At 51.6% G+C, this 21,519-nt stretch overlaps 1 protein-coding gene across 1 annotated transcript; it reads left to right on the forward strand.

Moving 5' to 3' along the window:
* The first annotated feature begins 393 nt into the window (after positions 1 to 393).
* LOC137310399 (major histocompatibility complex class I-related gene protein-like) lies at positions 394 to 16,298 on the forward strand. Its single transcript, XM_067978233.1, has 5 exons — positions 394 to 410; positions 3,545 to 3,805; positions 9,087 to 9,362; positions 11,907 to 12,179; positions 15,625 to 16,298. Exons 2-5 carry the CDS (start codon positions 3,595 to 3,597, stop codon positions 15,813 to 15,815), a joined length of 951 nt encoding a protein of 316 aa, XP_067834334.1. The 5' UTR covers positions 394 to 410; positions 3,545 to 3,594; the 3' UTR covers positions 15,816 to 16,298.
* Positions 16,299 to 21,519: the final 5,221 nt, after the last annotated feature.

Below are 21,519 nucleotides of genomic sequence, written 5' to 3' on the forward strand. Positions count from 1 at the left end.
ATCGGAGGACGCACTGCTGGGGGGGATTTCCGTGGGGATGAAGAGTCAGGAGGTTTGGAGAATCGATCGCAGAGCAGAAGAACAATGGTGAAGATGGAGGTCACTGTAAGATCTAGAAGCAGCGGAGGAATGGACTTCGGCCCAGGGGAGTGAATTTCTGGCCAGGAACCAGAGTGTAGAAAAATAAAGCTGAAAAACCAGTAGTACAGTCATAAACTCAGCAGGTAATAGCTGGGGGATGGGCTGTGGGCTGGACAAAGTTACCTTAACTCTTAAGCAGCTGAGTCTTCCAGTGGAGTAGCGTAGTGCTGAGAAGTCGAGGAATTTAGAAGCCAAATTTGAGCAAAGATCCAGTTTTCACTGATGTAAACAAAGAGCAGGCCCGGTCGGGGAATGGGCAGTGGGCCCAGGTAAGTTTAAACTTGCAGCTTGAACTTGTGGGTAGGGGTAAAATGCACCCACTATTAGAGCCAGGGAACTTAAACAGTGGAAGAGAGGAGATTGGGGGAGAATGGGCAAAGGATGGCAATGGATGACCAAGGATAGGATTGTCCAGCAAAGGAGCTCCCGAGGGAGCAGCCAGCCCAGGAGCCATCTTGTTAACAGTAGGAATCGTAGGAACATAACATTGTACAGCACAGAAGAAGGCCATTTGGCCCATCATGCTATGCTGGCTCTCTGAAAGCGCTACCCACTTTCTCCTGACCTTTGCCCAGACTCTTTTAAAAAGAAAAATTAAAAAAAATATTTATCCACTTTCCTTTGAGCAGCTATTGTGGGACCTGTTCCCCCCTCTGGTCGGGCAGTCTGACCAATGCTTTCCTGCTCCAGAACTCCTGGGAGCTCCTAACGGAAGCTGCCACTTCACCAAGCTCTGAGCTTCCAGCTAGTAAAATGAATGGTGGGAGAATCACGGCTGAGGAATTTTCCAACGTGGGCTCGTGGTGTCCGCTTGGAGCATTGAAGCAGGAAATCCCAGCCTCCGTCTCCGAACATCCCTCTCCATTAACAAAATTCCCCCTAATCTCTCCCTTTGCTCTTGACCTTAAATTTATGCCCTCTAGTTTCCGACTTACTGACCAACAGAAAGTGTTTATTCTCTTTATTTTCCAACCCCCTGAGAGTTTGGACCCCTCTATCAGATCCCCTTGACCATTAGCAATTCGGAAGGCAAATGGTATGTCGGCCTTTATTACAAGAGGATTGGAGTGCAGGAGTAAAGATGTCTTACTGCAATTATACAGGGCCTTGGTGAGACCACACCTGGAGTATTGTGTGCAGTTTTGGTCTCCTTACCTAAGAAAGGATATACTTGCCGTAGAGGAAGTGCAACGAAGGTTCACCAGACTGATTCCTGGGATGGCAGGATTGTCGTATGAGGAGAGATTGAGTAGACTAGGCCTGTATTCTCTAGAGTTTAGAAGAATGGGAGGTGATCTCATTGAAACATACAAAATTCTTACAGGGCTCGACAGGGCAGACGCAGGGAGGATGTTTCCCTTGGCTGGGGCGTCTAGGACCAGGGGTCACAGTCTCAGAATAAGGGGTAGGTCATTTAGGACTGAGATGAGGAGAAATTTCTTCACTCAGAGGGTGGTGAATCTTTGGAATTCTCTACCCCAGAGGGCTGTGGAGGCTCAGTCATTGAGTACATTCAAAACAGAGATCGATAAATTTCCAGATATTAAAGGCATCAAGGGATATGGGGATAGTGCAGGAAAATGGGGTTGAGGTAGGAGATCAGCCATGATCTGATTGAGTGGTGGAGCAGGCTCGAGGGGCCGGATGGCCTACTCCTGTTCCTGTTTCTTATGTTCTTATCTCTGTACCAATGAAAAGAATCCCAGTCTGTTCTCATAACTCAAGCCTCTCATCGGAACCTAGGTATAGCAGGAGGCCATTCAGCCCCTCGAGCCTGTTCTGCCATTCAATTACATCATGGCTTGATGCATATCTTAACTCCATCTACCAGCCTTGATTCCGTATCCCTTAATACCCTTACCTGACAGAAATCCATCAATCTCAGTTTTGAAATTTTCAATTGACCCCCAGCCTCAACAGCTTTTTGGGGGAGAGAGTTCCAGATTTCCACTCCCCTTTGTGTGTGGAAGAGTTTCCTGACATCACCCCTGAACGGCCTAGCTCTAATTTTAAGGTTACGTCCCCTTGTTCTGGACTCCCCCCACCAGAGGAAATAGTTTCTCTCTATCTACCCTATCAAATCCTTTAATCATCTCAAACACCTCAATTGGATCACCCCTTAATCTTCTACACTCAAGGGAATACAAGCCTCGTCGATGCAACCTGTCCTCATAATTTAACCCTCTAAGCCCGGGTATCATTCTGCTAAATCTCCAAGGCCAATCTATCCTTCATGAGGTGCGGTTCCCAGAACTGAACACAGTATCTCCAGATGTGGTCTGACCAGAGCTCTGAACAGCTGGAACATAACTTCCTCCCCTTTGTATTCCAGCCCCCGAGATAAAGGCCAACGTTCCATTAGCCATTCCATTTTTGTAGCTGTCCACCAGATTCCCTGGGATCGCCCGAGCAAATCTCTTCCCGACCTTCTCCGTGAGCTTGACATCCTCTTCAACACATGGTATCCAAAATCGGACGCAACGTCCTCACTGTGGCCTAATATGGGAAAATGTGAAGTCATCCACTTTGGGAGGAAAAATAAAAAAGCAAAATATTATTTGAATGGAGAAATACTACAAAATGCTGCGGTACAGAGGGATCTGGGTGTCCTCCTACATGAAACACAAAAAGTCAACATACAGGTGCAGCAGGTAATCCGGAAGGCAAACGGAGTATTGGCCTTTATTTCTCGGGGGATGGAGTATAAAAGCAGGGAAGTCATGCTACAATTGTACAGGGTGCTGGTGAGACCACACCTGGAGTACTGCGTACAGTTCTGGTGACCTTATTTAAGGAAGGACATACTTGCATTGGAGGCAGTTCAGAGAAGGTTCACGAGGTTGATTCCGGGGATGGAAGGGTTGTCTTATGAGGAAAGATTGAACAGGTTGGGTCTATACTCATTGGAGTTTAGAAGAATGAGAGGAGATCTTATGAAAAATACAAGATTCTGAGGGGACTCGATAGGGTAGATGCTGAGAGGACGTTACCCCTCATGGGAGAATCTAAAACTAGGGGGCATAGTCTCAGAATAAGGGGTTGCCCGTTTCAGACGGAAATGAGGAGGAATTTCTTCTCCCAGAGGGTTGTGAATCTTTGGAATTCTTCATCCCAAAAAGCTGTGGAGTCATTGAATACATTCAAGGCTGAGTTAGACAAATTTTTGATCAGCAAGGGAGTCAAACGATATGGGGAAAGGGCGGGAAAGTGGAGTTGAGGTAAAAATCAGATCAGCCATGATCTCATTGAATGGCGGAGCAGGCTCGAGGGGCTGAATGGCCTATTCCTGCTGCTATCTCTTATGGTCTTATGGTCTAACCAGGCTCAGCATTAGCCGTTTCCACTTTGAGTTACTTATGATTAACGTCATTTTTGAGACTGGTTTCTGTCTGTGATCCTGCAGATTTCCACATCCTCGCATTTTACTACATACTGAGCCGTGGCGGGGCCGAGATGCCCGAGTACAGCTTGGTCGCGATGCTCGATGACTATGAGATAGTGTATTTCGACAGCACCCTGCAGCGGACTGTGCCCAGACAGCAGTGGATGGCCGACTCCTTTGACAACCATCACTGGGACGCCATCGCCATCACAATGGCGGGGTTCCATGGTCTGGTCAGAGGAAACGCCGAGATATTTTACCGACAGCAACACGGTGCCTCGAGTGAGTATCCTCACAGATTCGGTGCAGCTATCGACTGACAGGAGGAAAGGATTTGTATCCATATAGAGCCTTATCCTGTCTCGGAGAAATGTCCCGAACCACTTTACACCCATTAAATGACTTGGGATGACCTGGTCATTGGCACTATCTGGGAGAAACATGGCAGACATTTTCTGCACAGCAAATGGCAATGAGATGATTGATTTGTTCATCTGTTTTTATTGGTGTGGATTGAGGGAGAAATGGGAGCAATTGGTTCTTTTTATGTTCATTTGAACAGGAAGACGAGGTCTCGATTTAACGTCTCATCTGAAGGACGGCATCTCCGATAGTGCATCACTCCCTCAGTACTGCCCCTCCGACAATGCATCACTCCCTCAGTACTGCCCCTCCGACAATGCATCACTCCCTCAGTATTGCCTCTCCGACAATGCATCACTCCCTCAGCACTGACCCTCCGACAATGCATCACTCCCTCAGTTCTGCCTCTCCGACAATGCATCACTCCCTCAGTACTGCCCCTCCGACAATGCATCACTCCCTCAGTACTGCCTCTCCGACAATGCATCACTCCCTCAGTACTGCCCCTCCGACAATGCATCACTCCCTCAGTATTGCCTCTCCGACAATGCATCACTCCCTCAGTACTGCCTCTCCGACAATGCATCACTCCCTCAGTACTGCCTCTCCGACAATGCATCACTCCCTCAGTATTGCCTCTCCGACAATGCATCACTCCCTCAGTACTGCCTCTCCGACAATGCATCACTCCCTCCGTACTGCCTCTCCGACAATGCATCACTCCCTCAGTATTGCCTCTCCGTCAGTGCAGCACTCCCTCAGTACTGCCCCTCCGTCAGTGCAGCACTCCCTCAGTACTGCCCCTCCGTCAGTGCATCACTCCCTCAGTACTGCCCCTCCGACAGTGCATCACTCCCTCAGTACTGCCCCTCCGACAATGCATCACTCCCTCAGTATTGCCTCTCCGTCAGTGCAGCACTCCCTCAGTACTGCCCCTCCGTCAGTGCAGCACTCCCTCAGTACTGCCCCTCCGACAGTGCATCACTCCCTCAGTACTGCCTCTCGGAGAGTGCATCACTCCCTCAGTACTGCCCCTCCGACAGTGCATCACTCCCTCAGTACTGCCTCTCTGACAGTGCATCACTCCCTCAGTACTGCCCCTCCGACAATACATCACTCCCTCAGTACTGCCCCCCGACAGTGCAGCACTCCCTCAGTACTGCCTCTCTGACAGTGCATCACTCCCTCAGTACTGCCCCTCCGACAGTGCAGCGCTCCCTCAGTACTGCCCCTCCGACAGTGCAGCGCTCCCTCAGTACTGCCCCTCCGACAGTGCAGCACTCCCTCAGTACTGCCCCTACGTCAGTGCAGCGCTCCCTCAGTACTGCCCCTCCGACAGTGCAGCACTCCCTCAGTACTGCCCCTCCGTCAGTGCAGCTCTCCCTCAGTACTGACCCTCCGACAGTGCAGCTCTCCCTCAGTACTGACCCTCCGACAGTGCATCACTCCCTCAGGACTGCCCCAACGTCAGTGCAGCTCTCCCTCAGTACTGCCCCTCCGACAGTGCAGCACTCCCTCAGTACTGCCCCTACGTCAGTGCAGCTCTCCCTCAGTACTGACCCTCTGACAGTGCATCACTCCCTCAGTACTGCCCCTCCAACAGTGCATCACTCCCTCAGTACTGCCTCTCTGACAGTGCATCACTCCCTCAGTACTGCCCCTCCGACAATACATCACTCCCTCAGTACTGCCCCCCGACAGTGCAGCACTCCCTCAGTACTGCCTCTCTGACAGTGCATCACTCCCTCAGTACTGCCTCTCCGACAGTGCATCACTCCCTCAGTACTGCCCCTCCGACAGTGCAGTGCTCCCTCAGTACTGCCCCTCCGACAGTGCAGCGCTCCCTCAGTACTGCCTCTCCGACAGTGCAGCGCTCCCTCAGTACTGCCCCTCCGACAGTGCAGCACTCCCTCAGTACTGCCCCTCCGACAGTGCAGCACTCCCTCAGTACTGCCCCTCTGACAGTGCAGCACTCCCTCAGTCCTGCCTCTCCGACAGTGCAGCACTCCCTCAGTACTGCCCCTCCGACAGTGCAGCACTCCCTCAGTACTGCCCCTCCGACAGTGCAGCACTCCCTCAGTACTGCCCCCCCGACAGTGCAGCACTCCCTCAGTACTGCACTGGAGTGTCAGCCCAGATTATGCGCTGAAATCTCTGGAGTGGGGCCTGAAACCACGACCTTCTTACTCTCACCTCTGGTTCAGAAGGTTGTGGGTTCAAGACCCACTCCAGAGACTGGAGCAGAAAATCTCGGCTGGCACTCCCAGTGCAGCACTGAGGGAGGGGCAGCACTGAGGGAGGGGCAGCACTGAGGGAGGGGCAGCACTGAGGGAGGGGCAGCACTGAGGGAGGGGCAGCACTGTGGGAGGGGCAGCACTGAGGGAGGGGCAGCACTGAGGGAGGGGCAGGACTGTGGGAGGGGCAGCACTGAGGGTGGGGCAGCACTGAGGGAGGGGCAGCACTGAGGGAGCGCAGCACTGTGGGAGGGGCAGCACTGAGGGAGGGGCAGCACTGAGGGAGGGGCAGCACTGAGGGAGCGCAGCACTGAGGGAGGGGCAGCACTGAGGGAGGGGCAGCACTGTGGGAGGGGGGCAGCACTGAGGGAGGAGCAGCACTGAGGGAGGGGCAGCACTGAGGGAGTGCAGCACTGAGGGAGGGGCAGCACTGAGGGAGGGGCAGCACTGTGGGAGGGGCAGCACTGAGGGAGGGGCAGCACTGTGGGAGGGGCAGCACTGTGGGAGGGGCAGCACTGAGGGAGGGGCAGCACTGAGGGAGGGGCAGCACTGAGGGATTTGATGTGAGCACCTTGAACGTTGGAATGAAATCATCGCTGCCACTTGTTTCTCCTCTTCTAAAGCTGCGTTGCCAGGGTTACTAACAAACAGATGAAATCAGGACAGGCGGGTCCATCAAGCCTGTCCTGTCTTGGCACGGTGAAACAACACACACACACACACCATCAGCACCCTCTCCCTCCCACAGTCACACAATCTCCTGGGAGAGGCCAAAGAAAGAGGATGAAACTGAGGCCAAGTTAGGAAAGCAAACACTCTGGGAGATTCCTCTGCGACCCCCCCCCCAGGGAATCGAGGAAGGTGCAGGAGACCACAGTGTCTGATATCACTGGTCCCCATTAACCCCACACACCTCCTATAACTCGAGATACTTTCTATTGGTCGCCAGTCCCCTTTCCAACACTTGCAGTCTACACACACACACTGTGCATGCAGGCAACTTGTTCATCGAATCACAGAAAGGTGACAGCACGGAAGGAGGCCATTCGGCCCATTGAGTCTGTGCTGGCTCTGTGCAAGAGCAATCCAGCTAGTCCCTCTCCCCTGCCCTATCCCTGTAGCCCTGCAAATTGTTTCCTTTCATTACTTATCCAGTTCCCTTTTGAAGGCCACGATTGAATCTGCCTCCACCACCCCCTCGGGCCGTGCATTCCAGATCCTAACCACTCGCTGTGTAAAAAAGTTTTTCCTCAAGTCACCTTTGGTTCTTTTGCCAATCACCTTAAATCTATGACCTCTGGTTTTTAACCCTTCCGTCAATGGGAATAGTTTCTTCATGATTTTAAACACCTCGATCAAATCTCCTCGCAACCATCTCTGTTCCAAGGAGAACAACCCCAGCCTCTCCAGTCTATCCACATAACTAAAGTCCCTCATCCCTGGAATCATTCTGGTAAATCTATTCTGCACCCTCTCCAAGGCCTTCACATCCTTCCTAAAGTGCGGTGCCCAGAACTGGACACAATACTCCCGTTGTGGCCGAACCAGTGTTTTATAAAGGTTCATCATGACTTCCATACTTTTGTACTCTATGCCTCTATTTAAAAAGCCCAGGATCCAGGATGCTTTTTTAACCGCTTTCTCAACCTGCCCTGCTCCCTTGAATGATTTGTGCACATATACCCCCAGATCTCTCTGTTCCTGTACCCTTTTAGAATTGTGCCCTCCAGTACCTCTTCTATATCAATTTTTAGCCCATCCAGTATCTTAACTATATCTTCCTTTACTGAGACTCTGGCAGCATCTTCTTCCTTGGTAAAAACAGATGCAAATTACTCATTTAGTACCTTGGCCATCTCCTCTGCCTCCATGAGTAGATCTCCTTTATGGTCCCTAATCGGCCCCACCCCTCCTCTTACTACCTGTTTACTGTTTAGATGCCTGCAGAAGACTTTTGGATTCCCTTTTATGTTGGCCGCCAGTCTGTTCTCAGACTCTCTCTTTGCCCCTCTTATTTCCTTTTTCACTTCCCCTCTGAACTTTCTATATTCTGCCTGGTTCTCACTTTTATTATCAACCTGATATCTGTCATATGCCCCTTTTTTCTGTTTCATCTTACTCTCTATCTCTTTTGTCATCCAGGGAGCTCTGGCTTTAGTTGCCCGACCTTTCCCCCTCGTGGAGACTGTACCCGAACCATCTCCTCCTTAAAGGCCGCCCACTGTTCAATTACAGTTTTGCCTGACAATCTTTGATTCCAATTTACCCGGGACCAGATCTGTTCTCATCCCGTTGAAATTCCAGAGATCGATGACTCTCTGTGACAATCTAACCTATTGCTAAGGTTAAAGTTCAAGACAGCAGGACATAAATGGAACCTCAACGTAACACAGCTGCTCAGGAGCATCGAAAGAGGAAGAGGCCATTCAGCCCCTCGAGCCTGCTCCACCATTCATTTATATCATGGCTAATCTGCACCGTAACTCCATTTTCCAGCCTTTGCTTCCAATCCATCGATACCCTTACCTCACAAAAATTTAACAATCTCAGTCTTGAAAGCTCCAATGGGCCGCCAGCATCCCACAGCCTTTTGGGGGAGAGAGTTCCTGATTCCCACTCCCCTTTGTGTGATAAAGTGCTTCCTGATTTCACTCCTAAATGGCCTGGCTCTAAATCTAAGATCTTGATTCCCCCACCTGAGGAAATAGTCCCTCTGGAATTCCCTCCCTAAACCTCTCCGCCTCTCTCTCCTCCTTTAAGATGCTCCTTCAAACCTACCTCTTTGTCCAAGCTTTTGGTCACCTGTCCTAATATCTCCTTATGTGGCTCGGTGTCAAATTTTGTTTGTCAAGTGCCTTGTGATGTTTTACTCCGTGAAAGGCGCTATATAAATGCAAGTTGTTGTTGTTGTATGTACCCGATCGAACCCTTTTCACATTTTCAATTGACTTGAGTTGTTTTTCCAGGTGTTTTCTTTGTCCAGGGAATGTGTGGCTGCGAACTGAACAGCGACAACTCCACGGAGGGGTTTATAAAGTTTGGATATGACGGGGAGGACGCGTATGTTTTTGACAAGGACAGATTGAGTTGGATTGCGGTGAATCCAGAGTTCCAGACTTTAGCAGACCGGTGGAATGCGAACACCTTCATGAACAAATACTTCAAGACCCTGTTGGAAAAGGACTGTGTGAAGTGGCTGCTGATATACCTTCGGGCTGGGCGAGAAGCACTACAGAGGAAAGGTACCTCGAGCGAGCGGGAACTGGAGGTGCCGTACAGGCAAAGTTTATATTCCCAGTCTGTCCTGAGCCAGCTGTTCCCGGACAGGGTAGCAGTGAGGGGTGCTGCACCTGGCCTCAGTACCCCTTGGGGTGGGTGGGGTGGGGATGGGGGAGATAAGCGGGCAGGTGACCTAAATCCGATGACCTACTCAGTCTCCCCGGCTGGAAAGCCCGTGCGTGTTGACATCGGGTGAGGACGGGGTTCAACTAAATTGTAATACCCCCATGGTTGAATAGCTTCCTGGTCCTCACTGTGAAGGCTCACTCGTGAACACGAGTGAGCCTTCACAGTGCTTGTGTGCGTTACCGGAACGTGACCCGTTACATGGAATTTACAACACAGAAACAGGCCATTCGGCCCAACAGGTCTATGCCAGTGTTATTGCTGCACCCTCCCTACTTCATCTCCCCCTATCAGCATATCCTTCTATTCCTTTCTCCCTCATGTGTTTATCCAGCTTCCCCTTAAAGGCATCTGTGCTATTCGCCTCAACTACTCCTTGTGAGAGCGAGCTCCACATTCAAACCACTCTCTGAGTTTCTCCTGAATTCCCCATTGGATTTATTAGTGACTCTCTTATATTTATGGCCCCTCGTTCTGGCCTCTGCCACAAGTGGAAACATCGGGGGAAAAATTTGGATGTAGCCGTTTTTGGGCGGGGGCAGCGTGATGTGCTTTACCCCGTGTCCAATGGTCCCGGCGCAGGCAGGATGCAAGTTTCGACCCACCCGAGGACCGACCTGCGATCAGCGTTCCATCCCAGGCCTTGCACCTGGAATCAATGCAATTCACACTTTCCACCACCAGAGGGAGTCCAATCTCTTAAAGGGAGGATGTTTGTCGGAAATCTCTTAAAGGGAGCTGGTACCTGTTATTTGCTGAAAATAACAGTCTACTGTCTGCACGGAGTCTGAACGGAGATCAGACATCGCACATGTAAAACACAAATGCAGGTCCCATCCCTATGTTTACACACTGATGAGTTATGTTAAAACATTGAATAAAGGTTGCGCAATACTAAATCCCACATCCTCCAATCTGCACAACAGACCTCACCAATCTGCCGATCTGAGTTGGTACCAGGCCTGTGAGAGTACATGCACCAAGGTTCTCTGCTGATGCACTAGAGGCCTTGGTGCAAGAGGTGGACAGAAGGAGGGACATCCTATATCCACAGTGGGGGGAAGGGAGGGGGGGGGCAGAGACCCTCCAGACATGTACTCAAAAGCCAGTGGGAGGCAACGGGGGACGAAGTCAATGCCAGGCTCACAGCATCATGAACATGGATGCAGTGCAGGAAGAAGTTCAATGCTTTGACATGAGTGTTCAAGGTGAGTGAGGTCAACTGTCAGGTGGTGTCTCCAACCAACTGCTCCACACACTACACCCCCATCACCCACATACCAACAAACTCTTTCCATCAGTACTCAACTCTTCCCATCAGATGCTTCCTCTCACCCTTCCACATTACCACTGTTTCAAGCCACCCACCCACAACTCACAGGCCACACGCACTGGCAGCTATTCAACCATGACAGGCACATCACCCAGACACAGGAGAAGGTGGCGCATATCAAGAGGCAGCAAGTGGCAGTGACATTCAGCCCCTCGAGCCTGTTCCACCATTCAATGAGATCATGGTGGACCTGTGACCTAACTCCATATACCCGCCTTAGCCCCATATCCCATAATACCCTTGGTTCACAGAAATCGATCAATCTCAGATTTAACATTCACAAGTGAGCGAGCATCAACTGCCGTCTGCAGAAGAGCGTTCCAAACATCTCCCACCCTTTGTGTGAAGAAGCATTTCCTAACTTCACTCCTGCACCTCCTGGCTCTAAATGTTTGGCTATGTCCCCGCGTCCCAGTATTCAAGTGTAGGAGACCTCCGAAAACAGTTATGAATGTCTTGGCAGCCAGAAGCAATAATCCAGCCGCTAACCTGTAAATCCTGCATGGTCCCTTTAAATAGTGCCGGTGGGGGGTTCTCCAGGAACTGTAAGACACGTTCAGATGGTCGGGGTTAAGACTGTGCGTTGAGTTGAGCGTTAAGTCCCGAAATGGTGTCTATCACTTTAAATCAGCGTTGCACACTGATTGAAGCCATTTTCTCCCTACTTTACATGATTCCAGCGTTCGTTATCTGCGCCTGCGCTAACTCCGATACCAAGATGGCGTCTGGCACACGTCACGCAGGAAATGTGCGTGCGCATCCGAGACGCCATCTTGGATGTCGGAGAGGCCGTCTCGCGCCGAAACAACGGGCGCTACACGGCCCTATTTAGCGCCCATCTTCCCTACGTCTATCCTATCAAACCCTTTCATAATCTTAACGACCTCTATCAGGTGACCCCTCAGCTGAACTCCGGTGAACTCCAGCTGTCTCTCAGCATCAGTCATCTGCCTTCAGGCCGAGAAAATTGATGGTGGTGGGCGGGGTAGAAATGAAGGCAAAAGAAGAGAACTTGTCACCGATTGTACTCTTTGTTTAAATCTCTCAGTCGCCCCTGAGGTGTTTATTGGGAAGAGGAGTGACGGGGACAGAGTGCTAAGGGTCTCCTGCCTTGTGTCGGGGTTCTACCCCTGGGCCATCGAGGTGACTTGGTTGGGGAATGGCGAGGAGATCGCTGACATTGAATCCAGTGACGTGCTGCCCAACCAGGATATGACCTATCGGGTACTGAAAACGATCGAGCTGAGTGGAGACGACAGGAAGAGCTACTCCTGTCATATCGAGCACGCCAGCCTCCTGCGGGGGATCAACGTACCCTGGGGTGAGTGGCAAATCGGGGGGGGGGGCTCAGGGTCTTTCCCTGTGTCTCGGGGGGGCCGCGAGGTACTTCCTGGAACTCTGGGTCCTTCCCCGATTCTCGGGAGGGCCGCAGGGCTTTTCCCCGTGTCTTGGGGGCCCACAGGGTCCTTCCCCATGCCTCTGGGTCATTCCCCGTGCCTCTGGGTCATTCCCTGTGCCTCTGGGTCATTCCCTGTGCCTCTGGGTCCTTCCCCGTGCCTCTGGGTCCTTCCCCATTCCTCTGCATTCTTCCCCATGCCTCTGGGTCATTCCCTGTGCCTCTGGATCATTCCCCGTTCCTCTGCATCCTTCCCTGTGCCTCTGGGTCATTCCCTGTGCCTCTGGATCATTCCCTGTGCCTCTGGATCATTCCCTGTGCCTCTGGGTCCTTCCCCGTGCCTCTGGATCATTCCCTGTGCCTCTGCATCCTTCCCTCTGCCTCTGGGTCCTTCCCTGTGCCTCTGGATCATTCCTCGTGCCTCTGCATCCTTCCCTCTGCCTCTGGGTCCTTCCCCGTGCCTCTGGATCATTCCCCATGCCTCTGCATCCTTCCCCGTGCCTCTGGGTCCTTCCCTGTGCCTCTGGATCATTCCTCGTGCCTCTGCATCCTTCCCTGTGCCTCTGGGTCATTCCCCGTGCCTCTGCGTCCTTCCCTGTGCCTCTGGGTCATTCCCCGTGCCTCTGGGTCATTCCCCTTGCCTCTGGGTCCTTCCCTGTGCCTCTGGGTCATTCCCCGTGCCTCTGGATCATTCCCCGTTCCTCTACATCCTTCCTCATGTCTCTGCATCCTTCCCTGTGCCTCTGGGTCATTCCCTGTGCCTCTGGATCATTCCCTGTGCCTCTGGGTCATTCCCCGTGCCTCTGGGTCCTTCCCCGTGCCTCTGGGTCCTTCCCTGTGCCTCTGGATCATTCCTCGTACCTCTGCATCCTTCCCTGTGCCTCTGGATCCTTCCCCGTGCCTCTGGGTCCTTCCCCGTGCCTCTGGGTCATTCCCTGTGCCTCTGCATCATTCCCCGTGTCTCAGGGTCCTTCCCCGTGCCTCTGGATCATTCCCCGTTCCTCTGCATCCTTCCCTGTGCCTCTGGGTCCTTCCCTGTGTCTCAGGGTCATTCCCTGTGCCTCTGCATCCTTCCCCGTGCCTCTGGGTCATTGCTGTGCCTCAGGGTCCTTCCTTGTGTCTCTGCGTCCTTCCCCACTTCTCTGGATCCTCCCATGTGACTCTAGGTCATTCCCTGTGACTCGAGGTCATTCCCTGTGACTCGAGGTCATTCCCTGTGCCTCAAGGTCATTCCCTGTGCCTCAAGGTCATTCCCTGTGCCGCAGGGTCCTTCCCCGTGTCTCTGCATCCTTCGGGGGAGCGCTGCACTGTCAAAGGGGCAGTACTGAGGGAGTGCGGTACTGTCGGAGGGTCAGTACTGAGGGAGAGCTGCACTGTCGGAGGGTCAGTACTGAGGGAGTGCTGCACTGTGGGAGGTGCCATCTTTCAGATGAGATGTTAAGTCAAGGCCCCAACTGCCATCTCAGGTGGAGGTAAAACATCCCATGACATTATTTCGAGGATGAGCAGGAGAGTTATCCCCAGTGTCCTGGCCAATATTTATCCCTCAATAAACATGAATATAAAAAAAGTGATCTGATCATTATCACATTGCTGGTCGTGGGATCTTGCTGTGCGCAAATTGGCTGCCGGGTTTTCCACATCACAACAGTGACTACACTTCAAAATAGTTTAATTGGCTGTAAAGTGCTTTGAGACATCCTGAGCTCATGAAAGGTGTTATATAAATGCACCTCTTCCTTTTCTCTTTCAATAGCACATGCCCACCTTTCACGGTGTTACACTGAGCAAAATCCCCTTCAATTTACCCAATAGCACAATTGGTAAATGACCTGCCCAATGTGGAACAAAGACGGACAGACCAGAGGGTCCCAGATTTAACCCCTGGCCTCTGCTGAGTGGGAGGATTTCAATTGGAGAGACTGCCCTTTCCCCATAGCCCTGACTCAATTCCAAACGAATCCCACTGCCCCACTCTCTCCCCATAGCCCTGTATCAATCCCAAACTAATCCCACTGCCCCACTCTCTCCCCATAGCCGTGTAACAATCCCAAACTAATCCCACTGCCCCGCGCCCTCCCCATAGCCCTGTATCAATCCCAAACTAATCCCACTGCCCCACTCTCTCCCCATCGCCCGGTATCAATCCCAAACTAATCCCACTGCCCCACTCTCTCCACACAGCCCTGTATCAATCCCAAACTAATCCCACTGCCCTACTCTCTCCCCATAGCCCTGCATCAATCCCAAACTAATCCCACTGCCCCACTCTCTCCCCATCGCCCTGTATCAATGCAAAACTAATCCCACTGCCCCACTCTCTCCCCATAGCCCTGTATCAATCCCAAACTAATCCCACTGCCCCAATCTCACCATAGCCCTGTATCAATCCCAAACTAATCCCACTGCCCCACTCTCTCCCCATTGCTCTGTATCAATCCCAAACTAATCCCACTGCCCCACACTCTCCCCATAGCCCTGTATCAATCCAAAACTAATCCCACTGTCCCACTCTCTCCCCATAGCCCCGTATCAATCCCAAACTAATCCACTGTCCCACTCTCTCCCCATAGCTCTGCATCAATCCCAAACTAATCCACTGTCCCGCTCTCTCCCCATAGCCCTGTATCAATCCCAAACTAATCCCACTGCCCCACTCTCTCCCCATAGCCCTGTATCAATCCCAAACTAATCCCACTGCCCCACTCTCTCCCCATAGCCCTGTATCAATCCCAAACTAATCCCACTGCCCTACTCTCTCCCCATAGCCCTGCATCAATCCCAAACTAATCCCACTGCCCCACTCTCTCCCCATCGCCCTGCATCAATCCCAAACTAATCCCACTGCCCCACTCTCTCCCCACAGTCCTGTATCAATCCCAAACTAACCTCACTGCCCTGTATCTCCCTGAGCTTCGAATGTTTAGCCACCCTTCCCTTAAAACATACAATGGTCTCTGTCTCAACCACTCCCTGTGGCCAAACATTGCAATGTGCAACCATCATCTGTGTAAAGAAATGGCCAATAGTTTCCCCTCCTTGGCATTGCACTGTTATTTTACAGTGTGTAATTCTGCAGCCTCTATCCCTGATATCAGATGGTTCGTGTGTTGATTTAATCTGCTGACTACAGAATTGCACTTTAAACTCTGTAACGAGTCAGGAACTGCCCTGTTTCTGAGATTAATGAATGGTAACTAGTTGTATTCTGCTTATTATTTGTAATGGAGCCAGTTAGGCATGTTTCAATCCATTTTAAATTGTTCATTACCCTATCAGACATGTACTGTACCAGTGTGCAGCTTAATGAAGCACCTAATGAAATCATTAGGAAATAATTATTGATCAACATCATTTTAAAATTCAATAGAGAGGGCGACAGAAGGAGGCACGAATGTCGGGATTGGGACTGGAGCAGCAGCCGTCTCACTCACTCTTCTTGGCATCATCGTCGGAATTGGCTTCTGGAGCAAGAGGCAAAACAGGAGAGACCAGCAGAGCCCATCAGAGACCAGCAAAGCCCATCAGAGACCAGTAGAAACTGGCAGAGTCCTGCCGTGATGAGCAGAGACCGGCAGAGTCCTGCAGTGACCGGCAGAGACCAGTAAGACCAGCAGAGTTCTGCAGTGACCAGCAGAGAATATCAGAGACCAGAAGGGACTGGCAGAGACCAGCAGAAAGCGACAGAGTCCAGCAGAGACAGACAATGTCAGAGACGAGCAGAGAACAGCAGGTTCCTCACCTGCTGACCAACAAGATCCATTTTCAGTAGTTAATTCCACGAACGATATATTTTCTTCCATTCTCCTCCCATATTCTCCTGAAGTTGCAAACTCTTAAATGGTGTACGTGCCAGGACCACCCAGAATATCACCTGTGCTCCATCTTCAGATGTTTGATGGGACAGTGTAGAGGGAGCTTTACTCTGTATCTAATCCATGCTGCACCTGCCCTGGGAGTGTTTGATGGGACAGTGTAGAGGGAGATTTACTCTGTATCTAACCCATGCTGTACCTGCCCTGGGAGTGTTTGATGGGACAGTGTAGAGGGAGATTTACTCTGTATCTAACCCATGCTGTACCTGCCCTGGGAGTGTTTGATGGGACAGTGTAGAGGGAGCTTTACTCTGTATCTAACCCGTGCTGTACCTGCCCTGGGAGTGTTTGATGGGACAGTGTAGAGGGAGCTTTACCCTGTATCTAACCCATGCTGTACCTGCCCTGGGAGTGTTTGATGGGACAGTGTAGAGGGAGATTCACTCTATCTAGCCCATGGTGTACCTGGCCATACCCATGTTTATACCAGCTGTGGTTTGTCCTATACAGCAAAAGTTCCCACAACCCACACCCACACACCAGAGGCAAGTATTCCGCTAGATGTCAACCCAGAATTCAGTGTGAGTCTCCACTCGCTGGGACTGGGGCTCAAACCCTGCCCTTTCTGACTCAGGGGCAAGAATTCTACAGTTAAGCCAAAGGTTCGCTCCCACCGAGAGGGGACAATTGGATTGAAAGAAAGTACTTGCATTTATATAGCGCCTTTCACGACCATAGGTCGTCCCAAACCTTTACAGCCAATGAAGTACTTTTGAAGTGTAGTCACTGTTGTCATGTAGTAAACATGGCAGCCGATTTACACTCAGCAAGATCCCACAAACAGCAACGTGATAATGAGCAGATCATCTGTTTTTCAGTGATGTTGGTTGAGGGATAAATATTGGCCAGGACACCAGGGAGAACTCCCCTGCTCTTCTTCGAAATAGTGCTATGGGATCTTTTACGTCTGCCAGAGAGGTTAGACAGGGCCTCGGTTTAACATCTCATCCGAAAGATGGCACCCCGTCAGTGCAGCACTCCCTCAGTACTGTCCCTGAGATAGTACAGCACTCCCTCAGTACTGACCCTCTGACAGTGCAGCACTCCCTCAGTACTGCCCCTCCGACAGTGCAGCGCTCCCTCAGTACTGACCCTCCGACAGTGCAGCGCTCCCTCAGTACTGACCGTCCGACAGTGCAGCACTCTCTCAGTACTGACCGTCCGACAGTGCAGCACTCTCTCAGTACTGCCCTCCGACTGTGCAGCACTCCCTCAGTACTGCCCTCCGACTGTGCAGCACTCTCTCAGTACTGCCCCTCCGACTGTGCAGCACTCTCTCAGTACTGCCCCTCCGACAGTGCAGCGCTCCCTCAGTCCTGACCGTCCGACAGTGCAGCACTCTCTCAGTACTGCCCCTCTGACTGTGCAGCACTCCCTCAGTACTGTCCCTCCGACAGCGCAGTGCTCCCTCAGTACTGCCCTCCGACTGTGCAGCACTCCCTCAGTACTGCCCCTCTGACAGTGCAGCACTCCCTCAGTACTGCCCCTCCGACAGCGCATCACTCCCTCAGTACTGCCCCTCCGACAACGCAGCGCTCCCTCAGTACTGCCCCTCTGACAGTGCAGCACTCCCTCAGTACTGCCCCTCCGACTGTGCAGCACTCCCTCAGTACTGTCCCTCCGAGAGTGCAGAGCTCCCTCACTACTGCACTCGGTGTGTCAGGCTAGATTTTGTGCTCAAGTCTCTGAAGTGGGACTTGATCCCATGACCTTGTGACTGAGAGAGGGGAGTGCTACCCACTGAGCCATAGCTGACACCGTTGGGTGGTGGTCGAGTCCCCACCACTTATAATGGACGGGTTCGTGCGAGGGGGATTCACCTGCTATTCGCGGTGGACGATGTGACCTGATGGCCGAGCCCCTGGAGGTGGTGGGAAGCATGGCGAGGGTTTGTGCTGTATCCTCACACTGATCAGGGTCAGGCCTCTTGAAACCTGTTGGTATTTTCGAGATATATTTTGTAAACTCACTTCACTCAAGTTTAGATTTAAACACTGGCGACAGCATCAATTTTTGGTTTGTGATTGGCCGTTGCCATGCTGTGAGTGTGACCCTTTACTCTACTCTCGCCATTGCAGCCGGGGTGGGTTTCCTGGTGAAGTTTCGAAAGTAGCCGATTAATGTAAGATTCATTACTCGTGATGAGAGTTTACTCTGCGTATCTACTGCTCCGAGTGGGGACACGGGGAGCGTTCTGCTAAAGAGGTTCTGGAGTTCGGGCTGAAACACGCAGCGGTCCTGGCCAGTTTCACCTCCGGCCCACTCCACCACCACAGCAGGTCAATATTTGTGAGAAGTAATCGCAGGAGTTATAGCGGCCATGGAGGGGCGCGGGATGGGGGGGTGACAGATGGCAGCAGGGGGCTGCCTGGAAGGACTTAATAACAGGTGATCGCCCTTTACAGATGTGCGAACAGCTGTTTGAACTGCCCGAAATAGTCGGCCTACTTAATACGGTTTAAGTGGGCACCTTATTACTGATGCTTATGGTGATGGGAGATGGTTACAGAGGCCTAGTGTGAAAAGACTTAACGATAACCCCATACTGGATATCACCTCGTGTGCAGTCAACTTTCTGGAAGTGCGAGCTGATAACGGGCACGGAGAGGGCAACGGGGAATCTGGGACCTCAGTGACCGTCGAGACCAAAAGTCCATCTCCTTAACCATTGAGATTTAAGGATTGAGAAAGAATCAGAGGAACGACAGAGTGAATTAGTGTCAAATCAGGGACTGAAAGAGAAATAAAGAGGCAAGAAAATATTGGATTAAAAAGAGACAGAAAGGAAAAGTAAGAAAAAAAAAAGTAAAATTTTAAATTTTAAAAATCTCTAAGAAGAATTTACTACCTGCCGGGTGAGATTCACTTGTTTAAATCGTCCCCTTTCTGGGCAGGAGAGATTGATTAGCATTAACAATTATCACATTGTTAAGAGGGTATTTACGATGTTAAGTTCCAGCCCTGACTTTGAGGCGAGTTTAACGGGCGATTAATGTGCAAATCCAGCAAGTTCTTAAAAATAACGGAGGTTGAGGTCGTGAGAAGCAAATGGCGGAACGGCGTAAATCGACCAGCAAATTCCGGAGATTTGCATCTCACGGTGTGTCTCTTAATCCCCTGACCTTGCTGGCCGATTTGTGCATTAATAACGACGTGTGTCGTGAGCCCCCCGTTACCTCTCCAGGAGAATTCGGCCCCGTTAACTCATTACAGTTTCAAATGACGCCGTTGAAAAGAGGTTCCGTGTTTCTCCTACTTTTGTTCAACCAAGGATTAAAGAAAGGGAACAGTTTGTCTTTGAACGTGTGAGTGAAAAAGTGCAGAGATGGAACATGTCATCAGCATTGTAAAAGGACACCTGTCCTCCCTCATAGACCCTGATCTTCCTGGGCTTGGTTGTTAGTTTGAGGACAGTGGAGGGTGAGGTCAGAGCCCCTTCGATGTGCTCGTACCTCTGACAGATGGTCCACGACCCAATCGAGGGTCAGCGTGATCTGCCCCTTCCTGTTGGCCGTCTCCTGGGCCAGTCCCAAGTCCCAGTCGGTCTTGTTGGCCGCCTCCATCTCCCAGTAGTGATTCCCTGAGGTCAATCCCTGGCTGCTCAGAACGCAGGTGCACTGCTCATACCCCTGGCAGACGTTGTTTAGGTTATTGGCTCAGATCATTGGCGTCCACCATGGTCAGGTCCTCAGGTACTACAAGCCTGGACTGCCCGGTTCTGGGATCGAGAGTGATCAGAGCCAGCACTTTTAATAATAGACAGGGAGAACGTTATAAACATTCGACAATTATAACTGGAACATGAAAATACTGAAATCCAAGGTGATATATCGAGAAGGTGTTATCGGCTTTGCATACAGTACACAATTCCTTCTGGGGACACGTTCCCCCCTCATATCTTGCCGATAACACCCCTCTTTACGAAACAGTATATCCTCTGACTCGCCCCCTCCACAATCCCGCAGGGGAATCGTTCACCTTTATCAACATTTCCCCTTCTCTTGATACAGGGGTATTGATTCCTTGCTCTGATCTGATTCCAATAGAGCCCTAGTACCTTCAGAATCTTACCCACATGGCCGACCTTCATATATCAGCCTGCACGGGGACTGCTGGCAAGCTATTATTCGACTGTGGAAGGCATCACAGCTCAGCCTGACCTGGGCCCCACCGGATTCCCACACGGGCGAGGGATCAGGACCAGGAACCGTAGCTCAGAGTCTGACTCACCCCCAGCCCAGGGAGAGCCGAGAATGATTGGTGCTCAGGTCAGCTAACTTGGCCCAGGCTAGAAATGCCACAGGAGATAGAGGATCCATAAAGAAAATCACATCAATTGGGGAATATTTTCCTCTGTGCGTAAAGTTACAGAAAGATTCTTCTATTACTAAACTGGGGAGGTTTATAAGAAAATCTGTCTTTCACCTGAGTTCAAATACAACCCAGATGAAAGGTCGATAAAGGTTTCATGTGAGGAGAGTTTAGGGCCGTCTCAAGCAATTCTTGTTATTTGTGGGTCCATAGGGGATAGGAATTAATTGGGGAGTGGGGCTCAGTCGGGTTAGAGTGGGGAGTGGGATTCAGTCGGGTCAGAGTGGGGAGTGGGACTCAGTCGGGTCAGAGTGGGGAGTGGGCCTCAGTCGGGTTAGAGTGGGGAGTGGGACTCAGTCGGGTCAGAGTGGGGAGTGGGGCTCAGTCGGGTGGGAGTGGGGAGTGGGGCTCAGTCGGGTCAGAGTGGGGAGTGGGACTCAGTCGGGTCAGAGTGGGGAGTGGGGCTCGGTCGGGTCTGAGTGGGGAGTGGGATTCAGTCGGGTCAGAGTGGGGAGTGGGGCTCAGTCGGGTCAGAGTGGGGAGTGGGATTCAGTCGGGTCAGAGTGGGGAGTGGGACTCAGTCGGGTCAGAGTGGGGAGTGGGACTCAGTCGGGTCAGAGTGGGGAGTGGGACTCAGTCGGGTCAGAGTGGGGAGTGGGGCTCTGTCGGGTCAGAGTGGGGAGTGGGGCTCAGTCGGGTCAGAGTGGGGAGTGGGACTTAGTCGGGTCAGAGTGGGGAGTGGGACTCAGTCGGGTCAGAGTGGGGAGTGGGATTCAGTCGGGTCAGAGTGGGGAGTGGGGCTCAGTCGGGTCAGAGTGGGGAGTGGGGCTCAGTCGGGTCAGAGTGGGGAGTGGGGCTCAGTCGGGTCAGAGTGGGAGACTTGTTTTTATGTTCACTGTAATGACCTCACGTATTAGATACACATTGAATGAATGATTTCACTTCATCCTTAAAGGAGATCATGTCCGGCTTTATAATAAAAATACAAATGAGTCTCCGTGTGCAGAGTTTATCGAAGTTTGATCCTTGTGCATGTCTCTCCAGTTGGTTGCGGCATTGAAGGGGGGTGGGGGCGGTGG

This window comes from Heptranchias perlo, unplaced genomic scaffold (assembly GCF_035084215.1).
Source record: "Heptranchias perlo isolate sHepPer1 unplaced genomic scaffold, sHepPer1.hap1 HAP1_SCAFFOLD_252, whole genome shotgun sequence".
Taxonomy (NCBI): domain Eukaryota; kingdom Metazoa; phylum Chordata; class Chondrichthyes; order Hexanchiformes; family Hexanchidae; genus Heptranchias; species Heptranchias perlo.

What these genes read in the sequence shown, in the direction of transcription:
- LOC137310399 (XM_067978233.1), top strand. Translation starts at nt 3,595, where the DNA reads ATGCCCGAGTACAGCTTGGTCGCGATGCTCGATGACTATGAGATAGTG. An exon ending in ACAGCAACACGGTGCCTCGA is followed by an intron (nt 3,806 to 9,086) that starts GTGAGTATCCTC and finishes TTGTTTTTCCAG; the next exon opens with GTGTTTTCTTTGTCCAGGGA. An exon ending in AGAAGCACTACAGAGGAAAG is followed by an intron (nt 9,363 to 11,906) that starts GTACCTCGAGCG and finishes TAAATCTCTCAG; the next exon opens with TCGCCCCTGAGGTGTTTATT.